We start from the raw sequence: 27375 nt of genomic DNA, 5'->3' as shown, positions 1-27375 counted from the left end.
TAGACAACTTTTTAAAACTCATTGATCTTGCATGTTCTTGAATGGTTGATAATTTTGATGAAATTGTGTTAATTTTTCACAAATTTTCATTTTCTAATCCTACACATAAGTAAATGCAAAGATGACTAAATACACTATAGAACATTCCAGATATGCTGGGGCTATCATATATGGAACTGCTCAGAGATTTCAAAGTTTTCGTAGACAGGGAAAAGCAGCAATCAACATAGAAAATGGAATTCAGAGCTACACGATGAAATCTGTATATAGTATAGTATAGTATAAGTTGCAGAATGCCAAGCTTATACTGTATAGTGCTCTATAAGCAGACTGCACACCTTGGATTGACTTATATGCTCCAAAAACAGGACTGTTTTAGTCCCTTGGAAGCATAATATCCAGCATGATGAGGAGGGGTTGCAATCCCAGCAATGAAACAGTGGGCGGCCATGCTCTGAAATCTGGAGTTCACACACCATTCTGAAATGAGAAATTAATGATCGTTTAATCCTATTTGCAGTCCAATCGACCGCAATAATACATTCCAATTCTGTAATACATTGCCTGCATGCGAAACACTCCAGGTGGGAACCTTGTTTTTTCTCACTGATTGTGGAACGGGCGGACATAACAACTAGAGATGGGTCTATGTCTGACTTTAGCAGGTGAGGCCACTGACAGGCTTTTCACTCACTAATCTTTTAAGTGCATGAATCCCTAGACGGTACCAGGGGTACTGATCATATAGTGTTTTCAAAGTTTTAGACACTACTCTACCATCACTGCAGCATTGTTACTGAGTCCCAATATGGGCATACTTTATTCTCATGGAGTACCCCCTCCAGGGAGGAGGAGAAGGAGACGGAGGAGGCCAGCTGAATATGGGCAGGAGCTACAGGAAGTGGATAATGGAGGCCAACCTGCGGAGGAGCAAGGGACTGCTGAGGGCAGGATGCAGCAGGCAGAGAGATGCAGGCAGAGGCCATATCTGCTGATCACGTATACAGGGTTCACACGGCATACCTGCAAATGATTAAGAGATAGTGCCTGCGGAGACAGCTTTTCATGAGTCACGGTGACATCTCTGTCTGACATGCTGGCCCCAGAGATCGCATCCAACTGAATGGGGGGGCCATCCAATACCTGTGGCATTCAAAGTCACAGTGGTGCTAAACAACTTCGTACCAGGATCATTCCAGGCTACCTGTGGAGGCCTGGGTATCATAACAGAGCCTGCAGCACACCACTGCATGAAGGTCTTTACAGATGCCATGTTTCAACATGCAGAACAATTCATTGCCTTCACCACTGACAACAGTAGTGAAATGAAAAGAGCCAGAGGCTTTGTGGCCATGGCAGGTTTTCCAAGGTTGCAAGGTATAATTGACCATCAAGGCAGCCAGGGATGTTCATTAACAGAAGGGGCTACCACTCAATCAACGTCCAGATAATCTGAACCACCAGCATATAATGGAGGTATATGCAAGGTATCTGGGGAGCCGCAATGATTTGTACATTCTCAGGCACTCCCAGGTGCCAGGCATGTTTTGTGGACCTGATGCATTGGAAGGATAGCTCCTTGCTGACAAAGTGAAGAAGCCCCTTTGAAGAAGTGGCTCATGAAACCTGTTTGTGGTCCCAGGACTGAATCTGAGTGCTGATACAATAAGACCCATACAACAAGGGCCTTCATCAAGTAGACCATTGGTCTGCACAAAATATGGCTTAGATGCCTTGAGCAAAATAGCAGATGTCTGCAGTACGCACCATCGAGAATGTCCCTCATGGTGGTTGGCTGTTGTGTGCTCCACAACCTGGCACTGCAGAGAGTGATGCCCTTTCTGAGGATGAACCACAGGAGACAATCCATTCCTCTGATGAGGAGATAGAGGAAGAGGAGGGAAAAATGGCATAGCCAAATGTGGAACATCCTTGCCAGGGACCGTCTGGATGGGTGAGAGACAAGGGAGGCATTGATCCTGCGAAGATTTCAATAGTTCAGTCCATCCAAACATCTCATCAACTTGGCCAGTGTTTCCTTCCTCGCCCTCCTTCGTCACAAGAAACCAGTTTGTCATCTCTGACAATCACAAACATCCGAACCAAATCACTCATTTGAATGCATGTGGTTACACAAACAGATAACACCATCAAAGGAATCCATCTCAATGCACAGCAGATAAGCCAGTGATCCTTTTGAGGATGTCTAAACAAGATATCATTTATGTACACAGAACTTCAGTAATATTTGCAAATAATGCAAATTATAATGTCACCCATGCGCACCAAAACATGACTACTGTGCGATTTTTTGATTCTTTTCTGGGTGCTGCGGTGTGGTGCTCTCCCCCTGCTCCAGCTGCGGTGGAGACAGGCTGCTGCTTGTTATGCCCCTTGCCGGGAGCACTTTTGGTGGCCATCCTCCGGTTACCTGAGGCCATGGGCAGGCCAGCGTGGTGGGTGTCTCCTGCACAGTGGCAGGAGGCCCATCTGAGATGACACAGCAAGTGAAGGCATCTGTGCCAGTGGCAGAGAGGCGGAGAAGAGTCTATTCCAATCAGAAGCACCTGATAGGTGCCCCCAGATGATACCAGCTGCTGCTCATGCTCATCCTTCACCATGAGGTGCATTTGCCCCTCCCTGCTTTCCGGAAAGGGACCTGGAGCTGGATGTGACTCCAGGCTCCTCATTCCCCTCTTGCCCTGGGTATGAGCCCCTGAGCTCAGAGACAAGACGAAGGAGTGCAGGTTAGAACACACACCCACAATTAATTCAGTAATCAGTAAAAGAGGTTTGGCCCTTCATGCGGTCACTATTCTGTCAATGGAGGAAACAATGCATTATGTAGACTGGGTCGCATTACTCATGGCCTGAATGGACTCCTCCAGTGTCTGTGCCAGAACACACAACCCCTCTGGTATCTCTATGCACCTCGCACTGGATATCCAGCATCTGCCTCCTTACAAATGACTCCAGAGGCTCATCATCCAACTGGAACTCAGCATCTGGCTTTCCTCCAGCACCCCTCCAACTGCCAGAGGCCTGCTCCATTTCAGACTCCAACAGCTGCACGTGCGACTGTGAGGTGCCCTCACCAGTTTGTGGTTCCCTTGATTCCAAGGCACAATTCCTGACTGAAATGATAGTATCTGTGCTGATGCTGGGCGGAGAGCAAGAATGTGACACTGTACCCACTGAGGCTTCCTCCTCAGAAGTTTATGTGGGACCCTCGGGGCTTGTGGTAGCAGCAGTCGATGGTACACCTGCACATGAAACAAACATAGGGAAGGTTAATGCCTTCTTCTACCTTTGAGGTGAGTGGGTAGAGACAAACTTCCACAATGCAACATTGAGTGGTTGCATTGCAGAACTTCCAAAATGCAGTCACTCTTTCATCCCTGATGCAAGAGAGCCTTCAGAATCACAAACTATCAAGGCTTCATTCATAACAGCGTACCAGACATTATGCACCCTCCCCTTCGCCCTCTTAACACATCTCTATTTCAATTATAAATAACGCCCCTTGCAATCTCACCCTCCAGGGCCTTCCTCCAATCTTGCTCCTACCAATGGACTGGCTCCACTCAGCAGCAAACTCCAGCAACCTCCTCCTCTATTGGTGTGAGGATTGTCAAGTTTGGCACACCACCTCCTGTATTGCTTCTGTCCCTGGCATTGTGAGCTCTCTCCTCCTTAAAATGTGATATTGCAATGATTTTGAATCTCCTTCACATGTATGACCTTTGAGAATTCCACAGGTTGCAAAATCTGCGCAATGAATAGCTTTTACAGCGCCCCACTTCCTGAACACCCGTTCATAGGCCTCGGTGCCTATTTGTGGCATTTGTGCATCATGCTGCTTCACATTTTTGGGCAGCACACAAGACAATACCCTAGTCGAGCCTTCCCAAAACCTTCCATACATCTCCATAATGGCGCCTCACTCACCCTCACAGATCTTAAGAAGTTATTGAGACATTTTCTGCACTGAATCCGTATTCTTTGCAACGACCCCAAAACTGCTTACCTCTACTGTGACCTCCGTCCAGGCTGCTTTGGTCAGGCTGAGAGGTCTCCCCTTTCCATCAGCTGGCACAAGGGCCTCCCGTCTGTCACTTACAACCTGGAGGAGAGCTCGCAGAAAATCATCATTGAACCATGGGGCCATCCTATGCCTTCTGCCCTCCCATCACTTGGCTCCCTTTTCTTGGCCATCTGTGGAGAGACACAGGGAACTAGCAGTGTGATGCTCCATATCTCCCGAAACACAAAATTCATCAGGTTGATGATTCAGCTACATTCCAAGGCTTTCTCTTCTCTGCCAAAGATCCTGAAAGTTTCCTTTCAGCAATAACAGTCAAAAATAAATAATAATTTGCAATCACCTCAGGCAATATTTCCAAATACTTACATTCAGCGAAAAAATCTTCTTACTCTCTGCCAACAATGATCCCCTAGTGCAGCTGACATAGTCCTGTGCCAGAGGTCCTTTTAAATGAGTGGCTGTGACCTCCTTCCTTATCATGGTTTGCCACCTCAGTGACTGGACATCCCGGCCTCAATGGCCTATGAGGCCAGCAGCCCACCTTCCACGAATGCTGTTGGCCGACAACCCGCCCAGAGGCCACTAATTGACTGATTCCTGTATTATCGGAAATCGCTCAAAGGCAGGAGCGGAATTGGCAATCGGCACACTTTCAGGTCGAACACCCACCCACTGCAATGAATATAAAATTCAGCCTCTTGATTACTTCAATCAGTTTTGGTCACTGATAAAAGGGAGTTGTGGAGATGAGGCTGAGACTCATCCTTAGTTTCAGAGATTTATTGTAAGGAAAGTCTGTACAAACTTGGGCTTTAAATTCTTGAAATGAGGAAACCATAAGATGATCTTACATAAGTGTATAAAATACTAAAAGGCATAGAATAGGTAAAATTGGAAGAGTATTTAAAACCAAACCGTGCATCCTCAGTGTGAAGACAGGACTTGGTCTCCACAAAGACTGTGCAATGGTCACTATGCACAGATGCATTTGCAACATTTGGGATTGGTGAAGACAAGGTCAAGTAGGTTTTATCTCTTGTAGGTTCTTCACACAGAGAATGCCATATACTGTGTTGTGTGGCACTACCATCGTGCTAAATGAGACAGTTTCAAACCAAATTTAGTTGTTCAAAACTGTGCATTCAGGAGACAAGGGTCTACACACAGAATTATATTCAACCACAATCTGTAACATCGCGGCCCCGCATATTCCCCACTCTAACATTACCATCAAGCCAGGGGATCAACCCTGGTTCAATGAAAGTCCAGGAGGGCACGCCATGAGCAGCACCAGACATAACTAAAAATGAAGTTCTCACCTGGTGAAGCTACAACATGAGACTACATGCATGCTAATCAGCAGAAGTAACATGTGATGGACAGGGCTAAGTGATCCCACAGCCAATGGGTCAGATCTAAGCACTGCAATCCTGCCACATCCAGTTGTGAACGGTGGTGAACAATTAAACAACTAAGTGGAGGAGGATGCTCCATAAATATCCCTTTCCTCAATTCTGGGAGAGCCCAGCACATCAGTGCAAAAAACAAGGCTATAGCACTTGCAACCATCTTCAGCCATAAGTGTCAAGTGGATAACCCATCCCAGTCTCCTCCTGATGTCCCCAGCATCACAGATGCCAGGCTTCAGCAAATTCAGTACACTCCACATGATATCAAGAAACAGCTGAAGACACTGGATACTGCAAAGGCTATTGGCCCTAATGATATCCTGGCAGTAGTACTGAACATGTGCTTCAGAAGTAGCCATACCCCTAGCCAATTTGTTCCAGTACAGCTATAACACGCATCTATCCGGCAATGTGGAAAAAATTGCCAGGTATGTCCTGTCCACAAAAAGCAGAACAAATCCAATTAGTCTACTCTCGATCATCAGCAATGTGATGAAAGGGGTCAATGACAGTGTTATCAAGCGGGACTTGCACAGCAATAGCTTATTCACTAATGCTCAGTGTGGATTTTGCCAGGGCCACTTGGCTCCTGATCTCATTACAGGCTTGGTCCAAAGATGGACATGAGAGCTGAATTGAAGAGGTGAGTTGAGGTGAGAGTGACTGCCCTTAACTTCAAGGCAACATTTGACAGAATGTGGCATCAAGGAGCCATAGCAAAGCTGGAGTCAATGGGAATCAGAGGGAAAACTCTCCACTGATTGGAGTCTTACCCAGGACAAAGGAAGATGGTTGCAGTTGTTGGAGGTCAATCATCTCAGCTCCAGGACATCACTGCAGGAGTTCCTCAGGGTGGTGTCCTCAGTCCAACCATCTTCAGTTGCTTCATCAATGACCTTCCTTCTATCATAAGGTCAGAAGTGGGGATGTTCCCTGATGATTGTACAATGTTCAATACTATTCGCAAAGCCTCAGATACTGAAGCAGTCCATGTCCAAATGCAGCAAGACCTGGACAACATTCAGGCTTGGGCTGATAAGTGGCAAGCAACATTCGCGCTATATAAGTGCCAGGCAATGACCATCTCCAACAAGAGAAAATCTAACCATCTCCCCATGACATTTAATGGCATTACCATCACTGGATCCCCCACCATCAGCAATCTGAGGGTTACTATTGACTAGAAACTGAACTGGACCAGCCATGTAAATACTATGGCTACAAGATCAGGTCAGAGGCTGGGAATTCTACTGCAAGTAATTCAACATCTGACCTCTCCCAAAGCCTGTCCACCATCTACAAGACACAAGTCAGGAGTGTGATGGAATATGTTCCACTTGTGGCTCTAACTACGCTCAAGAAGGTCAACATGATACAGGACAAAGCAGCCCACTTTTTTGGCACCTATCCACCACTTTAAAAATCCAATCCCTCCATCAATGACGCACAGTGGCAACATTGTGTATCATCTACAAGATGCACTACAGCAACTTACCAAGGCTCCTTCGACAGTCCCTTCAAAACCCAAAGACCTCCAATACCTAGAAGGACAAGGGCAACAAATGAATAGGAACACCACCACCTACAAGTTCCCCTCAAGGCCACACACTGTCTTGACTTGGAACTATATCACTATTCCTTCACTGTCGCTGGGTCAAAAACCTGTAATTCCCTTCCTAACATCATTGTAGGCGTACCTACACCAGATGGACTGCCCCAGTTCAAGAGGCAGCTCATTACCACCTTGTCAGGAGCAAGTACGGATGAACAACATATGCCGGCCTTGCCAGCAATGCTCACATTTCATGAAACCATAATTTTAAAAATATAATAGTCAGATAAAGATACATGAGTTTAAAAGGACTAAAGGCATCGGAAAGATCATGTAAAGAGATATCAACACGTAGAATGGTCTTCCAGTAGGAAAATGAAGGTAAAAATCCAGGAATCCTTCATAAAAAGTTAGATGCTGTGTTGTGGTGCTGGTGGTTAGTTGGAGGCAGGGGTGGGGGCAGGCGTGGTGGTGGATACAGGAGCCAGTTTTGGTTCTTTCTTTATGAATGTGTTAGGATAAATCAAAGGCCTATCTTATTCACCTATATAGCAATCTTATAATCATGAGATTAAATAAATCAGGGCAAGTCAATGACCATAAATGGTTATTTTGGAACAAGGATGTGGCTCAATGCCTCTAATGTTATTTAATCTTTCTCAATCGATATGTTTTCTTGTACTCTACAGCCTGGGTATAAAGTACTGCTTCTGTGCAAAATTGGGCTTGTATCTCACAAATTAATCATCCAGACAGAATTCTGTCTGCAAAATGAGAAGGGAACACGTAAACATAACAATATCAGCATTAGGGTTTATTATTCCATAATTAAATATAGACTAAATACAAAAAAAGATATGCAAGCTGACTTGAGACAATAAGCTACTGGTTCTAACAGGGTTACACTCTTAATACTAGACAGTCTCGACTCCCAGTCCTCTTTACCATTATTAATGTTATTATTATTTGTCTGTCTTCTTGGAGCTTTTGGTTGGTCTGGAAAATAAAAAAGGACATTTTTTTATTGAAATTTATTTGTCATTTGGGGCAAATGAACTGAATTAATGTAATAATCTGACTAGTTAACCCTTTCACCTCTTTCGGATACAAAAATCAGTAACTGTTCAAGTTGATCTCTCAGCACAGCAGGATTGCAGACTGGCATGAGTTGGGGTATGATGAGGTTGTTGAAATGGTTTGCTGTGCAGGGTATATCATCTATCTGTCCTCTCACCTAGGGTATGGTCTTTGCTGCAGTTTGAGGTCACCCGCTTTCCCTTTCAGTTTGAGAATGGCGTGTGCTGAAGTGTGTGAATCCCTGTCTGCTGTCTCACCCAGGGAATGGGGTATGCTGTGTTTTGTGCATCCCTTTCTGGTCTCTATAACATTAGTCCTCAGAAATTGGTCCTCAGTATCTTATTCTACACACTCTTCTTCCTTCTTGTATCCTCAATATATTGAAATCAAAACAGGCTATGAAATCTCCTCCATAACTCTCTCTTTCCCAGGAATGTTTTCTTTCCTCCCCCAGCCTTCAGCCTTTTAAAACCTAAGGTTGGCGTCACACATTCATTTATCTCTTTCACTCCTTGAAACTTAAACTTTAGCACTGCTCTGCACAATGGACCTTTGGGTTTTCACCCTTTGTTTTCATTTTGGTTTCCCAAAAATTATAAACAATCAAACATAGGGGTAGGGGGTGTGGCCAAGGTAGTGGGTGACCTGTCTGCTCTTGCACCTGAAGCACAGGCTACTTGTTCACTGGACCCTCTGGAGTAGGTTACTTGCTCACTTTTATGTCAGAGATTAGACTGTCTCCTCGCACTCTGACGCCCATTAATTTGCTTCTCTCGTGCTGTGTCCAGGGACTGGTGCATGCTACATATGAGCAATAAAATATGCCATGCTTTAAAGTGGCTGCAGGCTTGCTTAACATAGGTTGTTGACTGTGTAAGTGCTTTTTGTTCGGTACTTCAATTGGAAGCAAAGAATTTTCAATTTAGAATAACCTAAAAAATGTTGTGGATTTTGAGGAGTTTATATATTTTACTTCCGATTGCTGACTTTTTGAAATGTTTTCGTAAATATTTCCATCAATTAGCAGTAATTGATCCTTAACCTATTAATCAGATCTACAAACAGGATCCAAGAGACTCGAAAATGTCTCATGGCCCTGAGTCTTGAGGTGAAAGGGTCAAACTGAATTTTCACAGATGAACACAACATGCAGATTAACCCACTACACCTGTCGAGATATAAAGCTGACTGGTATCAGTGGCATGAGCTCCTTACTTTCTCTTGTTCTTCGAGTCTGTGGTTTGAAAGACACTGGAGGCCGACATGAGGTTTTCAATGTACTGACCAAGTACTTGGTTCTCAGATTTGAGTTTCAGGTTCTCCTCTTTCACAGCATCAACTCTGGCTGACAAATCTGTAAACCAAATGCAATGATCAGCACAGAGGGGGGACAAGGAAAGCAAAAGAGAAAGAAGATTTTATTTCAATGAGAGAAAGAAAAGATGAGAGTCATGATATGGGACGTGATATGGTTGTGAAGGATTGGAATTTACCGGGGTCTGGTGGGGGTGGGGAGTGGGGCTGGTGGTAGGGTTCCTGCCCTCAGTATAAAAATCAGGGCCAAGCCAGCCCCTGCTTCACAAGCTCATCATACAGCCATCAACTGCATCCAGTGCCCAATAGTGATTATCAATGGAGCCAGATGCGATGGTAGGTGGGGAGTGGGGGGTATCATCAGAGCTGCAAGGGGGGAGAGCGGGGTGGACAGGGCATGGGGGAAACATGGGGTGGGAAGGTCTTTGGGGAAGCCTCCAATGTGCACAGAGTGCCCATAAAAGAGGTGACCCATCCCCACCCTTGCCTGACCACCAGGCCAAAGAAATAAATAAAAGGAAATGCTTGGAAAAGTTTGGGGTATGAAACAGGCCAGCACAAATAGAATGGCAGTAAGAGTGAGATAAAACTTAGGAGAGAGAAGAGCAAAGAAAGAGGGAGGATTACAGAGCACTGGAAAAAATAAGAGAGGAAAACATTAAAACAGAAGGAGGAAGGGCACAATTAGAGAAAACAGTGCAAAAAGAAAAAGGGAAATATAGAGTCGTGAAAGAGAGAGAGAGAGAGAGAAAGACAGCATCATAAAAAGATAAATGAGTATAGAAAAGAGCAGGAGACTGCATAGTGACAGGAACCATTATAGAAAAAGGAAGAAGCAATGGGAATAAAATGCTAACAGAGGGGGAAAGGTAGTATAGTGGGAGAAAAAGAACAAATTTTGTAGCCAAATTTGCTTCAAGACAACAGCCTAATACTCACCTTCGAGTGCGTGCTGCAGCTCCAGAACTTGGTTTATTAGCCTTGTCTTCTCCTCCAGCTCCTCTTGACTTTCATAATCAGTGCCTTTGGGGGAATGAAAACAAATCAGATAAATCTGGCACGAAACAGTGCAAGTGCCCAAAGTCCCTTGCAGGCAAAAATTCTCTTTCAACTATGCTTTCTATACTTCATGGGTTAAGGTCAAAATTCCTCCATGGTAAAGATATTAATAAGGACATAAGAAATAGGAGCAGGAGTAGACAATTTGGTAAGATTATGGCTGATCTGATTGTGACCTCAACTCCACTTTCCTGCCTGCCACCCAAAACCCTGACTCCCTTGTAGATCAATTTTTTTCTAACAGCCTTGAATATCGACCTAGCATCCACTGCTCTCTGTGGAAGAGAATTCAAAGAATAACAACCCTCAGAAAGATATTCCTCCTTATCTCATCTTAAATGGGAGATCCCTTCTTTGAAAACTGCGTCCCCTAGTTCTAGATTCCCCAATGAAGAGAATTTTGCTCTCAACATTTACCTTGTCAAGGCTCCCTCAGAATCTTATATGCTTCAATAAGATCACCTCTCATTGTTTGAAAATACAATGAGTAGAGACCAAACCAGCTCAACCTCTCCTCACAGGACAATTCCTTCATCTCTGGTAACAATCTAGTGAGTCTTCTCTGAACTGTCTCCAGTGCAAGTATATCCCTCCTTAAATAAGGAGAGCAAAGCTGTACATCATACTCTAGGTATTGTTACAAATTTAATTCATTATGTCAGTCAATGGACTTTTAAGGTACAGGATGTTCCAATGCAGTTACAGTGGTTCCCACCTAGTAACAAAGATGGGATCCTATGGGAGTATTTTGATAGGTTGCCTGGATCAGTTCAAAGGTCAGAGAACAACTCTTCTTCAATCAGTTAGTGGTAGTCTGCCAGCCAAGAAGTGTTGCAGACACAGGGGAAGGAATAAGTCCTATTAAGCAAATTAGAAGAAGGCAGCAAAGAAATAGGCTCTGAATTAAAGAAAGAGCTGCAGTTAGCAGAATGACTCCATATTGTGGGCCGCTGGAGCAGTAGTGTTCTGCTTGGCACAGCCATAGGCCTGAAAGTGTGCCATTGAGCTAGTGTTAAGTCTCTCAGGAATCCAGGAAGAAAGAATTTTAGAAGGCAAGATTGAAACCCTGCAAGGTGAGCCATTGTTAAAGCTGTCCAAGTGGGAGAGATGTTTGGATAGAATTCCAAGACAAGTTCTTCAAAAGTGGAGATTGGAAACCTTCATGAAAAAGATAACATTTCAGTGAGATTGGTTGACTCACAGTGGGACTAACGTCTGGGTGATTGCTTGAGAAATCTATGGACTCTGTCTTGGTTGTATCTGTCATTTACTCTGTAGTGTGGTGTGTTCGACAACAGCTTGTCCGTTAATTCACATGTACCTCATTCTTACCCTGAATATTAGAGTGTAAGATACATATAATTGTTTTATCTTTCTGAACTTGGTTAGTAAATGTTGTTTTTGTTTGATCAAAACCCGCGGAATCTTGTGGCTTTATTCCAAAAGCAGATGTCGTGAATCTCAACCTTTAACTAATTTAAGCAAAGTGTTACTGGTCCCTAACTGGACCTCCTCACAACTCCTGGGGTCTGGCCAAGGATCGTAACAGTATGCTGTTGTGGCAAGAATTTTCTACTTTTATACACCAACTCCCTTGCAGTAAGGGCAGACATTCCATTTGCCTTCCTAATTACTTGCTGTACTTGCATGCTAACCTTTTGTGATCCATGTATAGGGACACCCAGATCCCTCTATACCATAACATTATGTAGTCTCTCTCCATTTAAATAATATTCTACTTTTCTATTCTTCCCATCTAAGTGAACAACCACACATTTTCCCACATTATACTTCATCTGATAGATTTTAACCCACTCACTTAACCTATCTACATCCCTTTGCAGACTCTTTATATCCTCCTCACAACTTGCTTTCCTATCTATCTTTGCAGCAAATTTGCTATGATACAGCCAGCCCCATCATTTAAGTAACCATTGAAAATAGCTGAGATACCACCACTGATCCCTGTGGCATCCACTAGTTACAGTTTGCCAATTTCAAAAAGGCCCAGTTATCCAGACTTTCTGTCTCCTGTTATTTAGCCAATCCTCTATCCATGCTAATATATTACCTCAACACCATGAGCTCTTTATCTTGTGCAGTAACCTTTTATGTGACACCTTATCGAATATCTTTCGGAAATCAAAATACACTAGATCTACTGGCTCCCCTTTATCTAGTCTGCTTGTTACATTATCAAGGAACGCCAATGAAATTTGTCAGACACGATTTCCCATTCATAAAATCATGCTGACTCTGCTTGATTGTATTATGATTTTCTAAATGTTCTGCTACTACTTCTTTAATAATGGATTCCAGCATTTTCCCAATGACAGATGTTAGGATAACTCACCTATAGTTTCCTGCTTTCTGTCTCCCTCCTATCTTCAACAGGGGTGTTATATTTGTGGTTTTCCAACCCACTGGGATCTTTCCAGTATCTAGGGAATCTTGGAAGATTACAACCAATACACCCACTATTCCTGCAACCATTTCTTTTAAGACTCTAGGATGCAAGTCATCAGGTCCAGGGTACATGTCCCATTAGTTTTCCTAGTGCTTTTTCTCTAGGGATAGTGATTGTTTTCAGTTCCTCCCTCTTTTTTTTCCCCTTTGATTTTTTTACTATTCTTAGGATGCTTGTTGAGTGTCCTACCATGAAGACAGATACAAAATATTTTTTTACAAAATTTCTACTATTTCCTTCTTTCACATTATTTATTCCCCAGTTCCATCTAAGTGACCAATGTTTACTTTAGCTGCTCTCTTCCTTTTCATATGCTTGTCTGTTCTCTTACTGTCTGTTTTGATATTTCTTCCTAGTTTACTCTTATATTCTAATTTCTCCCTCTTTCTATTTTTTAAGTCATCTTTTGCTGGTTTCTAGAATTTTCCCAACCTTCTGGCCTGCCACTAATCTAAAGTCAATTGGTAGTACAAAACTTGAGTATTGCTGAAAAATGGGACATGTCTAAACTTTATGTCTTGCACTCATAAGGATACTTGCAAGAATAAGGGGAAAAGAACAATTTATACTGTATGTGAAGAGAATGCTGATTGGTTGGCAAATAGCGTTGTCATGCAGAATGCACCAGTGATGCTGACTGACAGTTAATTGCCAAGCACTGTTTGAAATTTAAACCAGGCAGCTTGACCCTGATTGGTCAAGGAATTGCCCTGAGAAATGAACAAAATGCAAAATAAGTGACAGATGGCTTCAGTATCTGAGGAGTCACAAATGATGCTAAACATTGTGCAACCATCAGCGAACATCCCTACTTCTGACCTTATGATGACGGGAAGATCATTAATGAAGCAGTTGAAGATGGTTTCATGGTGAATAGAATCATAATATGTACAATTCTTTTTTAAGCCATTGAAGAAAAGATGGTGAATTGTTTATTATTCTTGATCATTACAGTTAACAGTAAGGATAGTTGGCTCACTAATATATGAAATGCCTTTTCTATCTCAGTGGCTTTTTAAACATGTGTGAACTCACCTTGTTTAGAACGGAAGAGTCAAATATATTAATTCCCAATTTATTTTCATGAAGCAAACAAAGATGCTAAAATGTGACATCCACCTTACAACAATATGCTTGAGTCACTGGGGTAAAAGGAACAGATATATTAGTGGGAAGCATTGAAATTGCTCCCCATTACAATTGGGAAGTTTGGGTGAATCACAGGTTCATACCTTTGGCGTAGGAATGTCCCTGCCTGTTGAGCTCATTTCAAAGCAATTGGAGTGTAATGACTAGTTTAATATGCAAATCAACTGACTGACTCCCAGACATTAGCAACGGATCCCCCATCAAACCCAAATTTTTTTTTGAAACTGAGCACAAGGAAATAAAGAGCCACATGTTAGAAGTCATTTGGTGATGTCTGCTCAGAAACAGCCAAAAAAGAAATGCCCAGGCCTGTTACCTTAACAAAGAACAAAGAACAAAGAAAAGTACAGCACAGGAACAGGCCCTTCGGCCCTCCAAGCCTGCGCCGATCATATTGCCCGTCAACTAAAACATTTTGCACTTCCGGGGTCCGTATCCCTCTATTCCCATCCTATTCATGTATTTGTCAAGCTGCCTTTTAAACACCACTATCATACCTGCTTCCACCACCTCCTCTGGCAGCGAATTCCAGACACTCACTACCCTCTGCGTAAAAAAGTTTCAATCAAGTTTCAATCTCCGTCACTCTGTAAGAACAATCCGAGTTTCTCCAGCCTCTCCTCATAGCTAATAACCTCCAGACCAGACAGCATCCTGGTAAACCTCCTCTGCACCCTCTCCAACGCCTCCATATCCTTCTGGTAATGTGGTGACCAGAATTGCACGCAATATTCCAAGTATGGCCTAACCAAGGTTCTATACAGCTGCAGCCTGTTAACTAGGAAAGAGGAACATGGATTATTATTTTCCTTCCTTCCTGGGAGAGATCAAGATTAAACTGAAGTTTCTTATAACAGTTATTGTATGTATTCACTAATTGTAAAACCAAGCAGATTAATGATTTGCATCTGGTGCTATGTTACTAAAATGTTAATCAATCTGCTTACCACAAGGTTGAAGAAGTGCAGCAGAGGGCATGCAAGAGCCCTGTTTGAGAAAACAAAAACAGAATTACCTGGAAAAACTCAGTAGGTCTGGCAGCAGCGGCGGAGAAGAAAAGAGTTGACGTTTCGAGTCCTCATGACCCTTCAACAGAACTCAAGTCCTGTCAATATTAAGAATCTTGAAGTTCTCAAGATTGTTTGAAATCAGGAGGCAGCCATGGCTCCAAGTGTGGGTGACTGAACGGGTACAGAGTATGAGATTGAAAAAAGAAAGTTGGACATGGAAACCATTGAAGGGCGGGACAGAGCTCACATGAAAATTAAAGTCATTAAGACTGACTCAGATAAGGGGGAGCAGAGCACAATAAGGAAGATGCCTGGGGATTTATGAGTGTAGGATGCAGATGTTAAAGGAGAGCTGGGAGGAATGGAAGACAGTGACATATTTGAATATAGCAAAAAAGCCAGAGGAATAGGGATCTTCAGGTGAATATAACATGACACACAAAGAGCAGTTTGGACATGGAACATTATAGTGTGCTGCTTACAATATAAACCTACCATGCCGATGCCAGTCTTCTGGTAGAGCTTTCCAGTTAGTCCCAGCCCATCCTCTTTTTCCACAGCCCTGTGATATTTTTCACTTCAAGTATTTATCCTATTTTGTTTCGAATGCTACTATTGAATCTGTTTCCACCATTCACAATTATCAAAACTATTCATGATTTTGAACATCTCTATAAAATCTCCTCTTCATCTTTTCTGTTCTACGTAGAACAACCCCAGCTTCTCCAGTCTCTCAACTAAACTGAAGTCCCTCATCCTTGGTATCATTCTAGCAAACCTCTTCTGCACCCTGTTTAGACCTTGATATCCTTTCTAAAGTGTGGTGACTAGAATTGGACACATCACTTTACCTGAGCTCTGACCAGTCATTTTTGTGCTTTCTCTACTCTATGGATTTTCCCATTGGAGGAGGGAATCTGGAGACAGGACCGATTCCACGTTGCATTCCTGGCTCCTTTCAAGGGATTGAGGTATTAATGACTCTAGAGACCTGGGTCTCCCACCCAATTAGCAGGCGGGGTGGTGGGAAAAGAGGCAGGAGCCAGGGAAGTGGACCACGTTCTGGCCCAAATCTTGTGTGTGGTCTTAAAAAAAGATAGGATCTTCATCTTCAAAGAGGTCAGGGCAAATGGAGAGCTGGGAAAGGTTAGTCATTAAAATTTCATCTTCTTTTATTTGTTCATGGGATATGGGTGTTGCTGATTGCTCATCTGTAATTGTCCTTGAGAAGGTGGTGGTGAGCATTGGTGGTCATCTTCCGAGATTCTATAGACTCTGGAACAGTCCCTACAGATTTGAAGGTAGCTAATGTAACTCCACTATTTAAAAAGGGAGGTAGAGAGAAAACAGGGAATTGTAGACCAGTCAGCCTGACATCAGTAGTGGGGAAAGTTCTAGAATCCATTATAAAAGATTTAATAGCTGAGCACTTGGAAAACAGTGGCAGAATCGGACAGAGTCAGCATGGATTTATGAAAGGGAAATCATGCTTGACAAATCTACTGGGATTTTTCAAGGTTCTAACGAGTAGAGTTGATGATGGGGAGCCAGTGCATGTGGTTTATTTGGACTTTCAGAATGTTTTTTGACAAAGTCCTACATAAGAGATTGGCGTGTAAAATTAAAGCGCATGGGTTTAGGAGTAGTGTACTGAGATGGATAGAAAACTGCTTGGCAGACAGGAAACAAAGAGTAGGAATAAATGGGTCTTTTTCCAAATGGCAGGCAGTGACTACTGGGGTACCCCAGGGATTGGTGCTAGGACCCCAGTTATTCACAATATATTAATGATTTAGATGAGGGAATTAAATGTAATATCTCCAAATTTGCAGATGACACAAAGCTGGGTGGGAGAGTGAGCTGTGAGGAGGACGCAGAGATGCTTCAGTGTGATTTGGACAAGCTGAGTGAGTGTGAAAATGCATGGCAGATGCAGAATAATGTGGATAAATATGAGGTTATCCACTTTGGTAGCAAAAACAGGAAGGCAGATTATTATCTGAATAGCTATAAATTGAGAGAGGGGAATGTGCCACAAGACCTGGGTGTCCTCGTACACCAGTCACTGAAGTTAAGCATGACAGGTGCAGCAGGCGGTAAAGAAGGCAAATGATATGTTGGCCTTCATAGCGAGAGGATTCGAGTACAGGAACAGGGATGTCTTGCTGCAATTATACAGGGCCTTGGTGTGACCACACCTGGAATATTATGTGCAGTTTTGGTCTCCTTATCTGAGGAAGGATGTTCTTGCTGTAGAGGGAGTGCAGCGAAGGTTTACTAGACTGATTCCTGGGATGGCGGGACTGACATATAAGGCGATATTGAGTCAGTTAGGATTATATTCGCTGGAGTTCAGAAGAATGAGGGGGTTTCTCATAGAAACCTATAAAATTCTAACAAGACTAGACAGGGTAGATGCAGGAAGGATGTTCCCGATGGTGGGGGAGTCCAGACCAGGGGGTCACAGTCTGAGGATATGGGATAGACCATTTAGGACCAGGATGAGGAAAAATGTCTTCACCCAAAAAGTGGTGAGCCTGTGGAATTTGCTACCACAGAAAGTAGTTGAGGCCAAAACATTGTATGTTTTCAAGAAGGAGTTAGATATAACTCTTGAGGCGAAAGGGTTCAAAGGATATGGGGAGAAAGCGGGAGCAGGCTATTGAGTTGGATGATCAGCCATGATCATAATGAATGTCGGAGCAGGCTCAAGGGCTGAATGGCCTCCTCCTGCTCCTATTTTCTATGTATGTTTCTATGTATGTTTCCTGAGCTGCTGCAGTCCAAGTGGTGTAGGAACACCCACAGTGCTGTCAGGGAGTGAATTCCAGAATTTTGACCAGGCAACAGTGAAGGAATGGCGATATACTTACAAGACAGGATGGTGTGAGAGTTGGAGGGAACTTAAAAGGTGGTGGCGTTCCCATGCACCAGCTGCCCTTGTCCTTCTAGGGGTCACAGGTTTGAAGGGTGCTGTCGAAGGAGCCTTGGTGAGTTGCTGCAGTGCATCTTGTAGTTGGTACACAGTGCTGCTACTGTGTGTCGGTGCTGCATGGAGTGAATGTTTAAGGTGGTGCATGGGGAGCCAATCAAGTGAGCTCTTTTTCCTGGACGAAGTTGAGCTTCTTGAGTGTTGTTGGAGCAGCACTCATCCAGGCAAGTGGGGAGTATTCCATCACACTCCTGACTTGTGCATTGTAGACAGTGAACAGGCTTTGGGGAGTCAGAATATGAATTACTATCCCCAGAATTCCCAGCCTCTGACCTGCTCTTATAACCACAGTATTTATATGGCTGGTCCAATTCAGATTCTGGTCAATGGTAACACCCAGGATGTTGATGGTGAGATATTCAGTGCTGCTAATGCCTTTGAATTTCAAGGGGAAGTGGGTGGATTTTCTCTTGTTGGAGATGATCATTGCCTGGCACTTGTGTGGTGCGAATGTTACTTGCCATTCATCAGCCTAAGCCTGAATACTGTCCAGGTCTTGCTGCATATGGACATGGACTGCTTCAGTATCTGAGGAGTCGCAAATGGTGCTGAACATTGTGTAATCATCCGCAAATATCCCCACTTCTGACCTTATGATAGAAAGACGGTCATTGATGAAATAGCTGAAGCTGGTTGGGCCTAGGACAATACACTGAGGAACTCCTGCAGCAATGTCCCAGGACTGAGATGATTAACCTCCAACAACCACAACCATCTTCCTTTGTGCTAGGTATGACTCCAACCAGTGGAGAGTTTTCCCCCTGATTCCCATCGATTTCAGTTTTGCTGGGGTTCCCTGATGCCACACTGATCAAATGCTGCCTTGATGTCAAGAGCAGTCAATCTCACCTTAACTCTTGAGTTCAGCTCTTTTGACCATGTTTGGACCAAGGCTGTAATGAGCTCAGGAGCTGAGTGACCCTGGCAGAATCCAAAATGAGCGTTAGTGAACAGGTTATTACAAAGTAAGCTTGATAGCACTTTCGGCTACACTTTATATCAATTTGCTGATGATGGAGAGTAGACTGATGCGGTAGTAATTGGTGGGTTGGATTTGTCCTGCTTTTTGTGTACAGGACATACCTGGGCAACTTTCTGCACTGCCAGGTAGATGCCAGTGTTTTAGCTGTACTGGAACAGTTTGGCTAGGGGCACAGCTAGTTCTGGAGCACAAGTCCTCAGTGCTTTTGCTGAAATATTGTCAGGGCCCATAGCCTTCGCTAGTGTCTTCAGCCATTTCTTGATATCATGTGGAATGAACTGAATTGGCTGAAGACTGGCATCTGTGATGGCGGGACCTTAGGAGGAGGCTAAGTTGAATCATCCACTCAGTACTTCAGGCTGAAGGTGGCTGCAAATGCTTCAGACTTGTCTTTTGCTCCCCCACCATTGAGGGTGGGATATTTGTGGAGCCTCCTCCTTCTGTTAGTTGTTTAATAGTTCACCACATTCATGACTGGATGTGGTGGGACAGGACATACCCAGGGATGGTGATGGCGGTGTCTGGGACATGATCTGTAAGGTCTGATTCCGTGAGCATGACTATGCCAGGCTGTTACTGCTCGGTAGGTTTTTTTTTCAAAACTTGCACTTATATTCTTTAAATAAAACTGTTTCAGTGCTGCCACCAGGTTGGAGATAGTCAGCTTCACAGAGCTCCCAATGGCTGCCACATGAAAATCTTCGGAAGTCAAAAGGCAAGCTCTGAACAAGTTCCCTAATGATCCCAACACACCCAATGAACCAGGCAGTGACTTCAGTTTCCTACTCGCCTCCCACCCTCCCTGAAATATTTGCCCTGCCTTCCCCTTCATGGGAATATACCTTGACTGTACTTGAACTCTCCCTTCAATTAGTTGTGCTGACTAATCTTTGACTCCAGTTTATCTGGGCCTGGTCCATTCTCACCCCATCAAAGTTGGCATTCTCCCAGTTACTTATTCTTACTCTGGATTGCTCCTTGTCTGTTTCTATAGCCAATCTAAACCTCATGATACAGTGATCATTTTGCCCTAAATGTTCCCATACTGATACTTGATCCACTTGGCTCATCTCATTCCCAAGAACCCAGTCTAGCAATGCCTCCTTTCTCATTGGACTGGAAACATACAGCTATAGAAAATTCTCCTGAGCATACTCTAGGAAATCTTCTCCCTCTCAGCCCTTTACAATACTACTATCCCAGTCTATGTTCAGGTAACTAAAGTCCCCCATTATAACTACTCTATAATTCTTGCGCATCTTTGTAATTTCCTTGCTAATTTGTTCCTCTACAACTTTCCCACCTTGTTGGTGTCGTAGATTACTCTCAGCAATGTTACTGGACCTTTTTTTTGTTCCTTCGCTCTAACCAATGGATTCTGTCTTTGACCCCTCTGGGACATCGTCTCTCTGCAGCACTGCAGTTTCCTCCTATTCAATACTACCACCCCATCCCCTTTCCTATCTTTCCTGAACACCTGTATCTGGGAATATTTAATAGTCAGTCCTGCTCTTCTTTGGGCCAGGTCTCCATTGTCACCACGCCATCACATTTCCATGTAGCTAACTGTATCTGAAATTCACCAATCTTATTTAGCATGCTCCACGAATTCCTGTACATGTACTGTAACCTTAATTTAGACTTGGTTACTTTTTCTCTTACATTAAACCCACCTAATTCTTTACAACTTCCTAATCTACTACTATCTGTCTCTCCCAATAATTTTATGCCTTGGTATCTCTCTCTAGCATTACCTTCTGATTCCCACACTCCTGCCAAGTTAGTTTAAACCCTCCCCAATAACACTAGCAAATCGTCTTTCAGGGAAGTTGGTCCCAGCTCTGCAACCTGTCAGGCCTATACAGGTTCCATCTCCCTCAGAGCTTGTCTCAATGTCCGAGGAATGTAAAGCCCTTCCTCCTGCACCATCTGTTCAGCACAATTCATCTGCCACTATTTCTATACTCACTTGCATGTGGTACCAGGAGTAATCCAGAGATTACTATTTTGTGGTCCTGCTTGCTAATTTCCTACCTAGCTCCCTAAATTCTATCTGCAGGAACAGACCCATCCTTCTGTCTATGTCAATATGGACCACGACTGCTGGCTGTTCACCCTCCCCCCTCAGGGTGCTCTACAATTGTTCAGTGACCATCCCCAAAAGAGAGAACCTAACCATCACCCCTTGACATTCAAAGGCATTAGCATCACTGAATCCCCCACTATCAACATCCTGGGGTTACCATTGATCATAAACTGAACTGGAATAGCCATATAAATACTGTGACTACAAGAGCAGGTCAGAGGCTATGACTCCTGCAGTGAATAATTCACCTCCTGATTTCCCAAAGCCTGTCCACCATCTACAAGGCACAAGCCAGGAGGGTGATGGAATACTTTACGCTTGCTTGATTGGCACTCCATCCACCACCTTAAATATTCACTCCCTCCACCACCAAAACACAATGGCAGCAATGTGTATCATCTCCAAGATGCACTGGAGCAACTCAGCAAGGCTCTTTCAACAGCACCATCCAAACCCACAACCTCTACCACCTAAAAGGACAAGGGCAGCAGATGTAAGGGAACACTACCACCTGCAGGTTTCTCTCCAAACCACACACCATTCTGATTTGGAATTATAATCGCTGTTCTTTCCCTGTCACTCGGTCAAAATTCTGGAGCTCCCTTCCTAACAGCACTGTGGATGTATCTATACCATTTGGACTGCAGCAGTTCAAGAAGGCAGCTCACCACCACCTTCTCAAAGGCAATTAAGAATGGGCAACAAATGCTGGCCCAGCCAACGACGCTCACATCCCAAGAAAAAATTTTAAAAACAAACTTAGCCCCCAGTTTCAATTTTCTTCCCAACCACAATTTACCAGAAAACGCAGTTCTCCATATTACAGCTCCTCACTCATTCTTCTCTTAAGCGTTTAAGAAATCATAAGCTCATTCATAAACTTGATTTCAATACTTTTTCCCTTCTTCTACTAACAACAAAATATTTTGTGCTATACTGCTAAACTTCATGGGCTCTGGGTACACTTGCCTCATCACTTGCAAATGTACAATTGTGCTCCTGGCTACTGACTTCCATGTTCTACATAAATGTAAACAATCATAAACATGGCCCAGCCCTGTTCCTATGTTCCTAAACATGTTGAGGCAAATGACCTCCTACCGTGCTGTATCATTCTATGATACTAGTTCAGCCTCTCACTATAACTCCTGCCTCAGGCGGTTAGCGTGTCTGAGCAGACACTAAAGGCAACAGGCATCAGTTGTCACAGGAACCACCCTTCAGCTCCGTTTCCTCACAGGGTGAATAAAAAGGACAAAGACAGAAGAAAACACAGAAAGAAAAAAAAATATATATATAGAGAGAGAGAGATAGAGAGAGATATATATAGATATACATATAGAGATATATATAGATAGAGAGAGAGAGAGAGAGGTAGGAAGATAGAGAGGTATACTGATAATGTGAAAAAAATACCAGTGATGTCAACAGATAAATACTGAGGGGAGAAAATGAGAAAAAAGATAGGTATAAAAGGCATTGAAATTTGAGAGAGAGAGATAAAAAGCTGAGAAAGATAGATAGAAAAATACTGAGAAACAAAAAAATTACATTTTTATACAGAGAAATAGAAAACTATAAGATAGATAAGTGATAGGGAGAGAGAAAAAGAAAGAAAACAGACATAATTTTTTTTTAGTAGAGCCTGGTCTGATAAAGATTTTAATGATATGGTCTAACCTGTAAAATTCTGAATACTACAGGAATGACCAGCAGCAGCCTGACATGTATGTGTGCAGGAGGCTGTCTCCCCAATAAACAAATTCTCAACTTTATCTCAGTAATATTGTGGCTTAAGGATCAGGGAGAAAATGAAAATTAGGTACTGTCAAGAAGGAGGACCTATTAGGAAGGATGGGAGAGAAAACTGGTATGGACTGGAAAGACTTCGACACCTTGTTGGGAAGACAAGAGGGTACAGACAACCACACTCATCAGCAGAGAGAAAGGGAGGGGGAAGCCCTACTGAGGACAAGAAAGAGGATGGATTAAGTACCATATCATGGAAGTGCTGAGAGAAAGCCTGTTGGGGATAGGGAAAGGTCCTTTAGAAGAAAGGAAAAAGGAACCTAGTTCAGTGGAGGGAGTTAGGTAGAAGAAAAACTCTGTTGCTGTGGTGAAGGGGTCATCTTTGGCTCGCTAAGAGCAGAAAGATCAACAAGCTCACATTTTAAAATAGGGTACTCTAATTTACCAAGAGCAATGTCACAGGGGGTCTACTAGTATCACATAGGGACTAATAAAATATGTAGGTAAAATACAGATTACCCCAAACAGTACACTGTCAGCAGTTCCTAAATAAGAATCTCTGCCATAAGCATGAATGATGCATTCTAATAAAACCACAAAAATAGTTTTAAAATAAATGGTATTGGAGGAATGGGTGGTCATGAGGGGGAAAGAAAGTAAAGAAGTAACGAGAAAAGGAATGGATGGTATGGATGGGGAATTGTGGTAAAGTGGAGGAAGAACAATGCCATCTTGAATGGGAGTGAAAGAAGACTACAAACTTGAACTGGTCTGGAGAAGAGTTCCAGCTTTAATTGAGGCAGAGTGAGAGAAAGATGTTAGTATTTTCTGAGAGTGTTAGAGCAGAAGAATATATTTCTGTCAAAGGCTGGGGAGTTGGATGAGGTGCAGTATATCTCTATGAACTTTTGAAGAGTGACTGGTGTAGTAATTCTCAGGGAATTGAAGGCAGATTGGTTTACAGAAGATCCAAATGTCACTTTTTCTTTTCTTAAATATTAAAAATCCACCAATTGTGAAACATAAAAAGGTGCTTAAAACTAGCCATAATATGTAATTAGTACATAACTTAAAAATGACAGAGCAGGCAGGAGACTCCTAAAAATGTGCATACTGGGGTCAAGTTATGCAATTAAAATCCCGATAACATTTCTGTCTCTGGCTGCCTGAATATTATCCGTTTCTCCTCCTGCTCACCCTGCAGCCATGGTATAGGCCAAGAAATGACCAATTCCAGCATTAACTAAAGAAATCCTCAACTACTGCCAGATAAATTTGGATGGACCTTTTGAGACAGTGTGTTGGCAACCACTTATGGGTTCCGCACCTTAAAAGGATTTGAATTATGCATCGTCTACTGTAGGTTCTGCACACTTTGCCTGCTATTTTGTTTGAGTTCCTCACCATAGATATAGCTCCCTTTTAAGCTGCTGCTCCAAGTCATTCACAAGTGACTGTATCTCACAATTCATTACCTCCAGGCTGGCAAATTTTCACACTGGCTGCTCACCAACAGCATTATTACCAAGTCTTGGGATGAAAATTGATTGGGTACCACACTAAGCCCTCCAGCTACCATGTGCACCACTATCCGCCCAATTTACACACAACAAAAATCACTTCCTGTATTTTCCCCTTCCTGCACTTTTTGTTCTGTTTAATATAAGTGAAGAAATGTTGAAGGAATATTGGGTATACCTTCAGCTTAATTTCTAAAGCCAATGTCACTTTTCTTCACATCATAGGTTTCTAATTTGAGCTGTTCTTGAGCTGTCAGCTCCTTTAGACTGATGTCCACTAGCAGTTGTAATCAATAATGCATTACCCTTCAAGGTACTTATCCAATGTGACCTTGAATAGATTTACTTATCCTTACAACCTCCCAACATTAACTATTAAAACCAACCACCCTATCAGTGGGGTAATATTTTCTTATATGACACTTTTTTAGTTTACACTCTTGCCCCTGCTCCCTTATTGAGTTATTCAATGCCAAATCAAATATCCCTGACTGATCCACTGTGTCCATAAGCCTTAACAATTTCAACAACATCATACTCAACCTCAGCCTTTCCCTCTCTGATGAGTTCTATCAGTCTATTTCTATATGTTCTATTCTCTAAACTCCAATCATTCTAATCGAGCTTCTCTTCACCCTTACCAGCTCAACGGCATCATGCTTGTACTGATGGTTCCAAAATGGATCACAGTGGATGAGCTGTGGCCTGAGCAATTCTCCATACAACAGCAAGATAACATCCTCTGAACTACACCCTACTCCTCTTTTCAAACAATCTGGTGTGTCATTTTATTTTTTGACAGTTTCCAGATATTGACTCAATATCTTGAGAGATATATCCATCATGATTTTTGGGTGCCTTTCCTAACTGGTCTTTGACAGAATTGTTCCAATAATCCTATAATCCCCCTGCTTACTTAATATCCCTAAATGCATGACTTTCCACTTACCTACATTAAACTGCAAGTGTCCAATTCTTAGCCCACAACCCCAAACAAACTAAATGCTGTTTATCCTATCTCCTACAGAATTAACGACCAGTATTATGTTGGTGTCATCTGCAAACTAAATGAAGCTACAACACACTATTCAAGATCATTTATGGGGCCTTATTCATCGTACTCTTCCACCCAGAATGTTTACTATTTATCTGCATTCTCTGTGTCTTATCACCCAGTCTACCTCAATATCTTGCCACCAATACCAGGCCTGATTCTTTTTTCAGTTTCCCATGAGATTCCTAGCAAAAATATGTTACAAAAATTCAAGTAAATCAAATTTACACCGGCACTCATGGGAATGTCAGAACAGGAATTAGTGAAAAGGTCATCTGGGGTAGGCAATGTCACAGTTGACAATCAATTATTGTTGTTACCCATAACATTTTGATACTGAGGGTGCCCCACAACCAGCAACATCACCCACTATTCTCTCACCACTGGGATTGTTTGGCGGGGGTGAGACATTGCTAATAAGAAATCATTTATTCTCAAAAGGCTGCTGAGGACTGAAGCTTTAGTTAAATGGAGGATTAGCCACTTTTGTCTCAGAATTTGGATTTTTTACTGGCAATGTCATTCCACATTTACCATAAAGGTAATTCTAATTTCTATTCCCACTCCAATCCCATTCACCCACAAACCACAGTGAGATTTATGCCGTTATGGTCCAAAACTGGTTTCAGCTGAAAATGACCACAAAATATATGCAAAGCTGCGAAAGACTCGGGTTGTCAGCTAGCTACCTTCTGCATCCGCATTCATTTTGTCATCAGCCTCTTGTGGAATTTTCATTCGATGGCGTCGCCCAGGAATTCCTTGGAACCGATAATCTGAAATAAACAAAATAAATAAATAAATAGCGGCCCACTTACAAAGCCGTCTATTGTGTTCAGCATTATCTCACCCCGAGTGACACAGAAGCAAATGGTTCAAAGCTCAACAAATACACCAGCTAATTGCACCTAAAGGGCGGATAATTCAGTTTACTCCATGGCTCCAAATGACCAAATATCGATTAAATATTTTCTGACACTGATGCTGTTTGAGCGGATGAATCGCTGAGCTCAATCTTGAACAGATTAGGTAATAATGTCAAAATGACTACACCAATGTCCTTCCAACAAATATAGCATTTTGCTCTCAATCTAAGCACACCTACCGGGAGTAATCCCAAGCTAACCCAGTCCACATTAGATCCCTAACCTCTTTCCCCAGTGTTAGCTGGAGACACCGGGAGGTTTTTTCCTGCCGCGATGCACAAACTGGTTGTGAACCGTTGCCACGAAATGCCCCACGCTCCTTGCCACTCTCTCGCCCGGGTAACTGATGGAAATTGTTGGGTTTTGCTCATAGGAAGCCGAAACCGAGCAGCATTACTTACCTTCGCTAAAAGCAGCTACTGCTCGCTGTCTGCTCTGATTAGCACTGAGGAGGTGCGTCAGCCCGCAGTGCGCAGAGTCGGAGCTGGGGAGAGAGCCGCCTCACTGCACCCCCACACTGTCAATGCACCCCCACCCTGTCACTGCACGCCTCTCACAGTCACTGCACCTCTCACATACTGTCACTGCGCCCCCCTCTAACTGTCACTGCACCCCCTCTCACATTGTCACTGCACTCCCTCAAACACTGTCACTGCACTCCCTCACACTGTCAGTGCACACCCTCTCACACTGTCATTGCACCCCCCTCACACTGTCACTGCACCCCTCTCACACTGTCACTGCAACACCCACACACTGTCACTTCTCCCCCTCACACTGTCACTGCACCCCCTCTCACATTGTCACTGCACTCCCTCACACACTGTCACTGCACCCCTCTCACACTGTCACTGCACTACCTCAAACTGTCACTGCACCCCTCTCACACTGTCACTGCACCCCCTCACACTGTCACTGCACTACCTCAAACTGTCACTGCACCCCTCTCACACTGTCACTGCACCCCCACACACTGTCACTGCA

General features: G+C 43.2%; 1 protein-coding gene across 1 annotated transcript; it reads right to left on the bottom strand.

Annotated features, from left to right (window-relative positions):
- Positions 1 to 7879: 7879 nt before the first annotated feature.
- On the bottom strand, positions 7880 to 26802 carry LOC121282351 (short coiled-coil protein B-like). Its single transcript, XM_041196050.1, has 5 exons — positions 26793 to 26802; positions 26155 to 26241; positions 10337 to 10420; positions 9252 to 9437; positions 7880 to 8002 (listed from the first exon to the last, which is right to left on the bottom strand). The coding sequence occupies exons 2-4, from the start codon at positions 26201 to 26203 to the stop codon at positions 9295 to 9297; spliced, it is 276 nt and encodes a 91-aa protein (XP_041051984.1). The 5' UTR covers positions 26204 to 26241; positions 26793 to 26802; the 3' UTR covers positions 7880 to 8002; positions 9252 to 9294.
- Between the last annotated feature and the right edge of the window lie 573 nt (positions 26803 to 27375).

This window comes from Carcharodon carcharias, chromosome 9 (assembly GCF_017639515.1).
Source record: "Carcharodon carcharias isolate sCarCar2 chromosome 9, sCarCar2.pri, whole genome shotgun sequence".
NCBI lineage: Eukaryota > Metazoa > Chordata > Chondrichthyes > Lamniformes > Lamnidae > Carcharodon > Carcharodon carcharias.
Note: the sequence above shows the minus strand (reverse complement) of the source record. Positions and strands in the feature narration are given on the sequence as shown.

What these genes read in the sequence shown, in the direction of transcription:
- LOC121282351 (XM_041196050.1), bottom strand. Translation starts at nt 26,203, where the DNA reads ATGAAAATTCCACAAGAGGCTGATGACAAAATGAATGCGGATGCAGAA. An exon ending in AATGAATGCGGATGCAGAAG is followed by an intron (nt 10,421 to 26,154) that starts GTAGCTAGCTGA and finishes ATTCCCCCAAAG; the next exon opens with GCACTGATTATGAAAGTCAA. An exon ending in GCTGCAGCACGCACTCGAAG is followed by an intron (nt 9,438 to 10,336) that starts GTGAGTATTAGG and finishes TTTGGTTTACAG; the next exon opens with ATTTGTCAGCCAGAGTTGAT.